Source organism: Brassica napus, chromosome A3 (genome assembly GCF_020379485.1).
Source record: "Brassica napus cultivar Da-Ae chromosome A3, Da-Ae, whole genome shotgun sequence".
NCBI lineage: Eukaryota > Viridiplantae > Streptophyta > Magnoliopsida > Brassicales > Brassicaceae > Brassica > Brassica napus.
In genome coordinates this window covers 23,339,107-23,351,601 of record NC_063436.1, presented here as the reverse complement: position 1 = coordinate 23,351,601, position 12,495 = coordinate 23,339,107, and the positions used below count along the sequence as shown (strand labels likewise).

The 12,495-nt window shown below is 32.7% G+C and overlaps 1 protein-coding gene and 2 long non-coding RNA genes across 3 annotated transcripts; all 3 read left to right on the top strand.

Annotated features, from left to right (window-relative positions):
• The first annotated feature begins 652 nt into the window (after positions 1-652).
• LOC106444412 lies at positions 653-2,750 on the top strand. Its single transcript, XR_007338410.1, has 2 exons — positions 653-1,975; positions 2,071-2,750. It is a non-coding gene; the product is annotated as an uncharacterized LOC106444412 (long non-coding RNA).
• Positions 2,751-6,367: 3,617 nt separating this feature from the next.
• Positions 6,368-6,945, top strand: LOC106442545 (putative 57 kDa heat shock protein; the record flags this gene model as incomplete). Its single annotated transcript, XM_048777048.1, has 3 exons — positions 6,368-6,409; positions 6,496-6,828; positions 6,920-6,945. Coding segments are annotated over exons 1-3 (399 nt in total), but the record flags the coding sequence as incomplete, so codon positions are not given.
• Positions 6,946-6,968: 23 nt separating this feature from the next.
• On the top strand, positions 6,969-9,945 carry LOC125607103. Its single transcript, XR_007338409.1, has 2 exons — positions 6,969-9,193; positions 9,271-9,945. It is a non-coding gene; the product is annotated as an uncharacterized LOC125607103 (long non-coding RNA).
• The last annotated feature ends 2,550 nt before the right edge of the window (positions 9,946-12,495 follow it).

Here is a 12,495-nt window from a genome sequence, read left to right as displayed (position 1 = left end):
TCAAGTGACATAATCTTCATATCAATCCAAAACATCACTCTTTCAGATTGAATTGTGAATGATTGTTACTCTCTTTTTAATACTTCGGTAGAAGTTACCAGTATGAATTGTTTTTGCAAAAAATAAATTATTGGGATTTACTAGGCCCAGTAATCGATGTAATTTCTCCACATATCGGTTTTCGTTAATTAGCCATAATAAGAAAATAATATATATCGTCTAAACTAATGATCCACCGCTTGCATCATAGCGTTAGCAAGCCAGAGACTTCACGCGGGTAATTTAGGGGATACCCGGGATAGTGTGTTCATAGTGTATTCCGTGAAGGGCATATAATGCTGTTTTCCGTTCCCCGGTTCAACAACATGACTTCAACTTCACTTATCAGCTGGGATGTGCTTGGAGAAGTCAAACTCCATGACTCTGAACTCAATGCTAAGTTTCAGAAAATGTACCACGAAAAGGAACAATCATAACGTTAATCTCCACACTGCCAAATAAAGAAGGGCAAACAAGAACTATCTTTACCTGAAGGTAGATCACCACATCCCCCTAAGGTTATATTCACCAGAGCATGATCCTGCACTATATAAGCCAATTCATGAATATATAAGAAGACGACGTATCTGTTTTAGAATTGATAAGAACTGATAAGAGTACTTACGGGAAGATACATTGCACAACCTCTCAAGACTCCTTTATATGGATGGCATTACCACTGCATCTTTTGACAGGACAGAATCAAGTAGAATCCTGTCTTTCCTTCAGAAAGCAAATCAGGCTATCGTGTGTTAACAAACTTTATTGAATCTTTGACAAAGTTAAGTGACCAATCCAAATAGCAACATTTACCAGAATCTGATAATTCTGCCAAGGAAGCCCGCTTTCAAGTCTGTAAAGTAATATGGCTCTCCAGTCAGTTAAAAAGAACACTTACTAAGCGGACACAACTTTTCAAGAGTCCAATACTATCCCAACTTTTTTATGAATTTTGATTCTCAAGTTATGATGTACATTATTGATGTGTGACTGTGTATTTAAGTCCCTAGTACTATTAATATTCATAGCAAATGAACACCAGAATTCTTAAAATAAGCACAATTAAAAGCTAATTATTGAAATAGATTGTACTAAATCGTAAGTTACAAAAGTTAAGGGTTAAATAAGAATATAAAATATTTCCGGGGTCAAAACAGAAGTACTCGCACAGATGTTTCAGTTCTGTCTGAACAAATTTAACCCAGTTCACAGCTTAAGTCAAAATCCAATTTTCGGATTTGATCAGTGATTTGAAATTCGGAAACGTAAGAATTTAGGGAGGAAAAATGGCGGGAACGAATCAGTCGTGTATATTCTGTCAGATCATACGTAATCCAACATCCACCACTCTCTCCTTCACGCCGTATGATGGCTAATGGAATAGTTTTCTTACAATTTTAATTTTCTCAGGATGAGAAGGTCGTCGCGTTTCAAGACATCAAGCCCGCCGCTCAGAGGTTTTGTCTTTGTTCTCTCGCTTTAATTGTATTGATTTATGCTTATTTATAGTATCAAGGTTAAAACTCTGATTCAGGCACTACCTGATCATTCCAGTAGAACACATTCCAACAGTGGGAGACCTTCAGAGAAGAGATGAAGACTACTCATTGGGTTGGTTTCACCCAAAACAAAATACATCAGTTTCTCTTCTTGTATTCTTTATGTATAAAGGATTGTTCGTTTTTATGAGCAGTAAGTTGCATGCTAAGTGTTGGAAAAGAATTGTTGCATAAAGATGCACCTCAAACCTTACATAGGTTAATCGTCTTGGTTACAAACACTAAAATGAAATAAATTATGAATTTCGAGTAAGGCTTTTTCTTGTGGTAGCATTAACCTCATCTGTACTTGCTCGCAGATTTGGTTTTCACCAGCCACCTTTTAACAGTGTTGATCATCTCCATCTCCATTGTTTTGCACTACCTTTTCTGCCCAGGTACTTGCAATATTCTCTCTTACTTAACTTCCCCCATGGTCCGAAACTTCAAATAAGTTTTTTTTTTCTTAATGAAAATGTGACATAATTAACAGATGGAAAGCTATCAAGTACAAGTCTTGGGACCTTTTGGTGGTTTAATTGAAGCAGAGACACTGCTGGCGAAGATAAGGCCTCTTCATTCAAAGGTGTAACTGAACCTGACTCACCTAACTTCATTGCTTGGTGCTTCTCTTAGCTAAGATTGTGCTTCTATATTTCTTTTGCTGGCAAAATCTGTTATGGAATGCCAAAGTATTATTGTGGATTATATATGCTAAGTTGCAGTACCTTTAGCGTCTTTGGATGATATCGTGTCTATGGGACTTGTGTTTCTATGATAGGTTCTCTTAGATCAAGTACAAATAAACTATTTGTTATGGTGTAACATTCTGGTAAAGTTTAAAAGGAACTACTGGAACTCAAGAATATGGGCCTAACAAACAACAAAGCTTCTTACTGTTGTTATGTCTTCAGTATTGAAAATTCTTGATTTGCCATTGTTTTGAAGGATTTAGCCCCACAAATTATAAGTTTTTTTGGATGGATCTTTGTTTGGTACTTGCTCTGTTTTTTTAGTTATAAGTTCTGTACAGGACAGCATATACACAATCATCAACGCTTCTCACTTTCCTGAATTTTGTAATGCCGTTTGAACAAAGTTTCAAGCGATCATGCTGTTATTATTTGATAAAGCAGAGAACTTTTACAATAAAATATCGGTTTCTTTTGTTGATTGGCAATGATTATTGATCAAGAGATTGGTGAGTTCTCTTCTGGTCTGTTTGGTAAATGGTAATAACAAATCTTAGGTTTGTTCAGTATGTTATTATTTACCATGCCTCGTTGTTTTCCCACACTACCGTTGTGTCACCTTATGGTACTTACCTGTCTAAGTAATTTCTTGGAACATGTTCGCAGATTAACCACATGAAATGTATACAACTTATGGAAGTAAGTAGTAATCTCATGTATAAACTAGCTTCTTAATTAAATTAAAATTAAGCTTATAACTTTCATTTTACGTCGTTGTTAATTTATTATGCAATCAGCAACAATTTTCTAGGGAATAATACAATAAATTTTATCAACTACAGTATATGGAAACAATAGACAACTCCACCAACAAATAGAATTTCACATCCGTTCCATTTCTATATTTGTTGAACAATATTTATTCTATATATACACACTTGTGGAGAAATAACAAAAGGGCTTTTGAGTTTTGAGTTTTGAATTGTGAAACAGCCTTTGAATCTGTACAACAAGCCTACTATTTTTCATCCTTATGATTTAATTAAGCATTTAAGATTTTCACCATTAACTCATTTGAGTCTTCGACTGTATACTTATCTGATGATGATGACCGATGTGCCTATTCAAGTTGTAACAAATATAGTTTTATGTGAATTAAATTAAGAAAAACTAAGAAATTGTTCCGCAAATAACAGGAGGACGCGTGTCTCTTAGCGACTGCATTTTTGTCGTTTTCCACTGACAAAATCTTCCCTCCTCGGGTTGCCTTCCTCCCATAAAGATCCCCCAAAAACTAAAGTCGTAAAAGCTTTGGCTTTGATTGGTAACATGATTTATACTTGATTTAGTTTGAGTTAGAGGTATAAATCAAAATTGTTACCAATCATGATTTAATTATAACTTTTTGATTTTGTGTTTGAGTTATAATGTGGTAAAGTTGAGTTATATTTTTGAGTTGTCTTCTTTGTAAAATCACTAAATCAAATTCTAAACCAACATCAAGGAAAAGTGGGTGTATTAGAACTTGAGTTAGTGTTTTAGTTGTTTGTTTTTTTTTAACTTTAAACAATTTATCATCTTTTGAAACATGGTATTTGTGTTTACTTTTGGTGACTTAATAACTATTTGTTTCTTAGTCTTTTTATAAGCATTCTTATTTCCATTTAAATGATTCAACAGAATAATTTTATAATAAAAATTATTAACTATGTTGTATATAAAGTTGTATGTTTATATGAGATTTTTTGCTATTACATATATAATACAAATGCTTATGTATCTTTCATTAGTTTAGTTAATAGAAATTAATTTTCTGTAATATACTTTCTTATTAAAATTGTATAAGGATAATCATTTTATACTTGTAATTTTTATTTATTTGAAATAATATTTACTATAATTTATATAACAAAAAGGTTACCAATCAATTATATTATAGAAAATAAATATTGCAACTTATTTTTGTCAAATTTATATTTTATACATATTAAAATAAAAATAGTTTTTATTATTATTTATTTGTCTTAAATGGTTTAACGTTTAATTTATTTTAATAAATAATTAATTATTTATAAATTTAATTATTTATAAAAATTGTACTGCAACTTGTACATCAAAAAAGTTACCAGTCATTACTTTAAAAAAATCATAACTCATACTTTTACTGCAAATTTACCACATAAATTTACAGTTTTTACCACATAAATTTTACTGCAAATCACATCGAATTACAGTACATACTGCTAATCAACTTTAATATTGTATGTCACCAGTCAGAGCAAAAAACTCAGCGAGAGAGAGAAAGAGAAGAAACCTTGATTAGTAGTTAATGTGATAACTACTATGTTAGTTAGATAAGTCCTAATAATGTTTGGATAAAAATGTAATCCCTTAGACTACGTATCTGATTAGGACGATCTTGTTGTATATAAACAGGCCATTGGCCATACTCAATAACACACAGAAAACTATTACAAACTATTATATGGTATCAGAGCATAAGATTCTTTGACCTAGTTTTTTTTCGAAGCGTGTTTCCTAAGTAAACATGGCATACACTACTTCTACGACAATCTCTACTACTACTCCGGCTATTACTAGTCCGAACTCCTCTCCGTACTACTTACATCCGTCGGATAACCTTGGCACTCTCATCACCTCCGTTCTGCTCCGTGGTGATAACTATTCTGAGTGGTCCACAGAACTCTTGAATTCTATCCAAGCTAAAATCCAAGCTAAGCAAAAGTTTGGCTTTATTAATGGATCCTTACCAAAACCAACAACAGAGCCTGATCTCTCTAGATGGCTTGCTACGAATTCAATGCTTGTGGGTTGGATAAGGACGTCCATTGATCCTAAGATACGTTCTACCGTCACGTTTGTCCCAGATGCTCATAAACTCTGGGAAACTCTTCAGAGAAGATTTTCTGTCCGGAATGGTGTTCGGATCCATCAACTACGGGATGCAATTGGATCGTGTCAGCAAAACGGACAAACTATCATTGATTACTATGGGAGACTTACAAAACTCTGGGAAGAGCTCGACAATCTCAATACAACACGTTCTTGCACGTGTGAAGCTGCAACTGATATAGAGAAAGAACGAGAGGAGATTCGGGTGCACAAGTTTATTTTTGGACTCGATGAGTCTCGCTTCCGCAACATACGTTCTCAGATTATTGATGAAGATCCACTTCCAAATTTGGATACTGTCTACTCACGTGTGGTTCGAGAGGAGCAACACAACAACACAGCGCGAACGGCAGAACTGAAAACAGAGGCTGTGGGGTTCTCTGTTCATGCTGACTCATCAAAACAAGACACAAGTCAAGCGGCTGCAACAATATCTACTCGTTCTCGTGATCCGAATAGATTCTGTACTCATTGTTCTAGAAAAGGACATGAGAATTCAGAATGTTTCCTTCTACATGGATATCCAGACTGGTGGTATGAACAACAAAAATCAACTACCTCGTCTGGATCAGGACAGCGAGGACGTGGTGGTCGCTTCTCTACTAGCAACCGAGGTCGTGGCCGCACCAACTCTACACGTGCTATCACCAACAATACAACAGCCTCAACCTCAATCAGCAACGATCAAATCTCGCAAATTATTCAGCTCCTACAGTCTACTCAACAACAGTCAAACATCTCGACTGAGAAGCTGGCTGGTAAAACAAAACTTCTTGATGTGATTATTGATACAGGCGCCTCACATCATATGACTGGAAATTTATCTCTCCTAAGTGATGTCATGGACATTCTACCTTCGTCAATCAAGTTTCCTGATGGACGTTACTCGAACGCACTGAAAAAGGGCACTTTAGTGCTTAGTCGCGATTATTCTTTATCTGATGTCCTATATGTTCCTGATTTCAACTGCACCCTGATTTTAGTTTCTCGCCTTCTTAAACAAACTGGTTGCATAGCTATATTTACAGATACTTTGTGTGTGTTACAGGACCGTTTTACGAAGACCCTGATTGGAACGGGTGAAGAGCGTGAGGGAGTTTATTATTTTACGGGAGTCCTGGCTGCAAGTGTTCATGGTGCTGCGTCTAAGAATTCTTCTACCTCAGAACTGTGGCATCGGCTGAATCATGGCTGCCGTCCCTCTAACGCCCCTTCCTCAATCTCCCGGTAAGTCCGAAACCAAGCATCAAATCACATTACCTTTCCCCCCTTTACTCATCACAAGGTTTAATGCTGGTTTTGTTGTTGAGCAGAAGGATTCTTAAACCCGTTTCTGTTGAACGGGCCAAAAGGGTTTGATGAGTTCACTCCGCTTGCTGAGAACGATGACACTTTCGTGAGGCTTGACCTTCCCGGCGTCCCAGAGGAGTGCGTGAGGGTTGGCCTTAGCAGGTCGAAGAAAGCTGTGATCGTCTACGGAGAAGCACCCAAGGTCCACAACCATGACTCCTCTTCCCGTAAATACCTCACCATCATCAAAACCATTTGCACTTGCTGCGACTTTGTCGGCTTCACCTACCAAATGTCCGACGGTGTTCTCAGACTTGTCCTCTCCAAGACTTGCACCGATCCCTCCTCCTGCATCTGTACGTCGACTCTCCCCCTTTCTATTTTATTAATTATTCTGTTATTTTTAATAATATTAATTTTCTGCTTGTATTTTGTCGTTTATTACAGCGGTTCTTGCTTTCTGTTACGGAGAAAGTATAAATTATGGGAAATTTGGCTGTATAACCTTCAAACAAATTATAATTCATTCTATGTCTAAATACCCTAATACACCAATACACCATGCATCTTTTATATAATAATACTACTATGCCCTCTTACACAACCGGTAAAACCTGTAAACTAAAAAAAACTAAATTAATAATACTTACCTTACACACATACAACATGGCCTTTGGAGAATCACATACCTTGTAGAACGTGGGTTGTTTCTTCTCCATTTTTGATCCACTGTGTAACCACCAAAACCATTTCTGGAGTAGCTTTGCCTATGAGATGCCCATCTGCAATGACTCGCTTCGCTACTGACAAAAAGCTTTGCGCATCTGAAATCTATGGAGTCGCCGACAACGTAAACGGCACCGCCGAAAGGTTCGTCAACTCTTCCTTCAATCACCTTAATCTTTTCGGTTTACGAGGCGGTTACATGTACTATTCTCACGGATGTTGCCAGTTACACATATCTTTCTCGCTGTGAATATCCTTGAATTGATCGGAGAAGATGAACAGTTTTTGTAACATTGTGTTCTATTCTATTTTATGCGTATAGAATAGAAATGTAAAACAATATGTATTATGAATGTTTTATTCATGTTATGTAATGTAAAATAGTCTGTTACTATATGTATTTATCATGTATCGTTCCAGTTGATGATTAATAAAGAAGGTGTTATTTTCTTCACCAAGTACTATACTATGTATTTTTTTCCATTCTATTTGAGTTTAGAGTTTATATTTGGGTTTAGGGTTTATTGATTAAGATTTAGGGTTTAGTATTTGAAAGGTGGGGTTGAGGTTTGATGGTGACCCTATCATGTATTGTTCCATTTGACGATTAATAAAGAGTGTTCTATTTTGTTCACCAATATGTACTATACTATGTATTTTGTTTCATTATATTTGGGTTTAGGGTTTATACTTGGGTTTAGGGTTTATACTTAGGTTTAGGGTTTATACTTGGGTTTAGGGTTTAGTTATTTAAATTTAGGGTTTAGTATTTGGAAGGTAGGGGTTGAGGTTTGGGTTTAGTGATAGCCATAGTATTTAGGAGTTGGGATAGTGTTTAGTATTTAAAGATTATGGATGTGGTTTTAGTATTTCTATAATACTTAGTGATTAGGGTGATTAGTGACTAGAATTTAGGGTTTAGTATTTAGAAGGTGAGGGGGTATGGTTGGGGTCAGCGTTAACTTCTTTCATGCAATCATAGATATTTTATAGTTTCACCAATATGTACTATGTTATTTATTTTGTTCCATTCTATTTGGGTTTTGTGTTTATATTTGAATTTTGGTTTATAGGTTCTTGCCTAGGGTTTAGATTTACTAAGTAAATGTTTGGGTATAGTAAACCATATTATATACATTCTATTTGGGTTTATACTTCCTTGATTAGGGTTTAGCTTAATCTATTTATTTAGGTTTAGCGTTTAGGGTATATTTGGATTAGGGTTTAGTGACTGGAATTTAGAGTTTAGTATTTAGAAGGTGAGGGGTATGGTTGGGTCAACACTAACTTCTTTCATGCAATCATAGACATTTTATAGTTTCACCAATATGTACTATGTTATTTATTTTGTTCCATTCTATTTGGGTTTTGTGTTTATATTTGGGTTTAGGGTTTATATTTGAGTTAGGGTTTAGTGATTAGAATTTAGAATTTAGTATTTGGAAATTTATGTTTTTTTGGGTTTAGGGTTTATACACTTTTTATTTTTTTTTTAAATTATGTTTCTATCCGCTCATTCTACTTCATATAGTAAATAAATATGTTATAAGTAAATTTGTGACATGAGTTCTTTTACGTGATGTGTTTGTAAATAATAGTGATTCGTTATTGACCAGCAATAAGAAAATTTTGGATGGATTAAATTGGTACGTGGCTGCATGTGTTTCTATCAAATAAAGTAGTATTTAATTTAATCTTTACCCTACGTTATTTTGACCAAGTCATATCTAGCAATACAATATTACCGGATGATTAATGGAAGAAGGGGCAGAACCGGATAACAATTGGCATAAATGATAGATATTACATTACGTCAAAATCAATGCTACTCACTTAATTTTGATGCCAAAGTTGGTTATTCAGCAAATTGATAACTGATAAATTATTATGTTACATAGACTTATAGATCATTGCTTCTAAGTCTTTTGAAAATGTATTTACTCTTCTCTCTATCTGATCTCGTAGGTCTCTCTGGCGATAACACGGATGACCATGGTATATTCACATCATTAATTAATTGTGTTTATAAATTAAATGGAATAATTAATTTGTTGTTATTATTTGTGGAGCAGGAAAGGTGTATGAGTCGAAGCAGCTCGAAAACGGCAGTCTATACGTGCGTTTAGACATGCCTGGCGTCAGGGCCGGCTTACAACGGGGGACAAGCGGTGTAACCGCCCCGGGTCCGAGTCCGTGTCCCCCCGTGTAATGATAAATAAGGGGTCCAATTTTTTTATAAATTTATATTTTTATATATAAAAAAAATTATAAATACAATAAATAAAATTGAAAAGGGTCCAAAATTATTTGATATGTATATAGTTTTATTTTCATTACAAAATATATAAAATATTATTGATTAAATTTTAAAAATATTTTAAACATTATCTCTGTATAAATTTTAGAGAGTAAAAAATTTTTTTTTGCCCTAGGGCCCTATCATTATTGAGCCGGTCCTGCCTGGCGTTCCCAAAGACAACTTTGCTGTCACAGTCGCTAACGGGATAGTGAAGGTGACTGGTCAAGCTCCTTCCGTTAGCCACGACTCTGCTGGTCGGTTCTACTCTGGTGACGTGGCTATGCTCTCAGCTCCTGTCAACATTCCTAGCCGTCGGATCAAAACAATCGCCAAGAACGGTGTGATTCGCCTCCTCATCCCTCCCCTTTGATTTCATGATATGTATGTTTCTAGACCTTTTTGTTGGGATTAAGCGCTTTGATGTTTTTTAATTTCGACTACTTTTGGATATGTTGCAAAAAAAAAGAGACATTACTTTATTTTGTGTAACGTCCTACGCTTTATGCGCGACTCTTCTCTTTAAGTTAGTAGATTAGCTATCATCAAAATGCGACTCTTTGAATGAATCTCCGCATCAAGCCTTCTCACTTCTTTGTCAGCCTTGCGATTCTGTTATATTTCAGCTACCAAAAATGTTCTCAAACAACTTATTATCACCCATATATATAGTTCTAACTTCAATGCTACCATCAAATGAACGGGCATCATCAATGCTTCTTATAGTTCAAAATAAAGCTGGGAGTATTCGTTGTTAAGATTTTGCGAAACAAATTTTATTAATTCTATCCCGCTAAACACAATGTATACATGCAAGATAAAAAATTAAAAGCGATTTGTTTTCGTGACAAAGTTAAGAATTTTGTAAAATTAAGTTTAACATATAAATTTTCGTGACAAATATGAAAAAGCATAGATTTTTGTACAATTTTGACAAAACAACTCAAAACATAGTTCTCTAATGTCTTAATAAAATATTATTTAAGGGTGCAATAATTAAATATATCAATTCAATAAATTTTGTAATTTATAGACAAAACAATAACACAACAAATTTTGAAACATTTGTTTAACCTATGAATTTCTTTTTATGAGAATCCAACTAAACAAGATAAAAAAAAAATTAGATTTATTTAATTACCATTTTATTCAGTTTTGATTAATTTCAAATTGTAATAATATATCTTTTTGAAGTTACAAAAAAATAATATTCTTTTTTTATTACACTAGCATTATATATAGATTTCATATACACAAATAAATATAATATAACAACATAAGCTTGCTTTCCCCGATTCATATGATAACTTTTAAGTTATCCACCAAAGCAAATTAATTAAATCAATCAAATTGTTAGAATACAACAAATTAATATATAATTTTATTTTAAATTAAATTATTTAAAAAGTTTATTTTCATTAAAAATAAAATAATAAATAAGTAAAACTGATTTGATGGTAATTTTTATGACATATATATATTATGTGAAAGAAATATAAGCTTAATATGGAAAAAAATCTTAAATACAAAAAATTCTAAAATTAACAAAAAAAACTAATAAAAATTAAACTATGATATCAATTGAAGGCTTCTTAGACAATTTTAATAAAATATTTAAGCGATAATTAGATAAATTTGTTTTTTTTTGCCAGCCAAAAGTTTATTATTAATTAGCATCAGTTATTTCAAGATGTTTAAGAAATGATGGACTTAAATGATATATGAACTAAGAATAGTAGTACTTTGTAAAGCTGACTTAGATAACACATCTCCACATCATTTTCAGTCCTTTTTTATGCCTAAATTCAATTTCTTCAGAGCAGTTATCCCACAAAGAGATCGTATGAGATATTGTTTTGATATTCAGATTTGTTTCTTGACTGTTAAGAAAATTGATAACTGTAAAAATGTCTCCTTAAAATATTATATGTCTATAACCGAATCCCCAACATGAGACAACTTTGTTTAAAAAGTAAATAATTTGATTTTTTTAAGTTATATAATAAATATATATTATTTACTGATAATAAAAATATAGTTATTCATCTATCACAAACATCTATGCAAAGTGAATCAAGTACAACAATCAAACAACATAATGATTTCTACAAAGAAAATTTAAAAAATATATTTATGTTAGGTAGTCTTATTTTATATTCTTTAAATAATGTAATACAATATTATACATTATTTTCTTAGAATTGAGAAATACATATATATCAGTTAGACAAATTAAGCGATAATTAGACAAATTTGATTTTTTTACCAGCCAAAAGTTTATTATTAATTAACATCAGTTATTTCAAGATGTTTAAGAAAGGATGGACAAAAAAATAGGATAGACATAAATGATATATGAACTATGAATAGTATTTTGTAAAGCTGACTTAGCTGCACATCCATTTCCAGTCATTTTTAATGCATAAATTCAATTTCTTCAGAGCAGTTATTCCACAAAGAGATCGTATGAGATATTGTTTTGATATTCAGATTTGTTTCTTGACTGTTAAGAAGATTGATAACTGTAAAAATGTCTCATTTGAATATGATATGTTTATAACTGAGTCCCCAACATGAGGCAAGTTTGTTTTAAAAGTAAATAATTTTATTTTTCTTATATTATATAATAAATATATATTATTTACTGATAATAAAAATATAGTTATTCATCTATCACAAATAAATATGCAAATATGTGAATCAAGTACAACAATCAAACAACATAATGATTTCCACAAAGAAAATTTTAAAAATATATTTATGTTATGTAGTCTTATTTTATATTTTTTAAATAATGTAATACAATATTATACATTATTTTTTTAGAATTGATAAATACATATAATATCTTATCCGCGCGTAGCGCGGTTAAAAAATCTAGTGTTATCTAAAGACCCCAATATATGTAGTAAATTAATGTTATCAGATAGCAATATTATTTAGCAAAAAAAAAGTAAAGTGAGCTTGTAGGAAATTATTTATAATTTACGTACAAATGTTA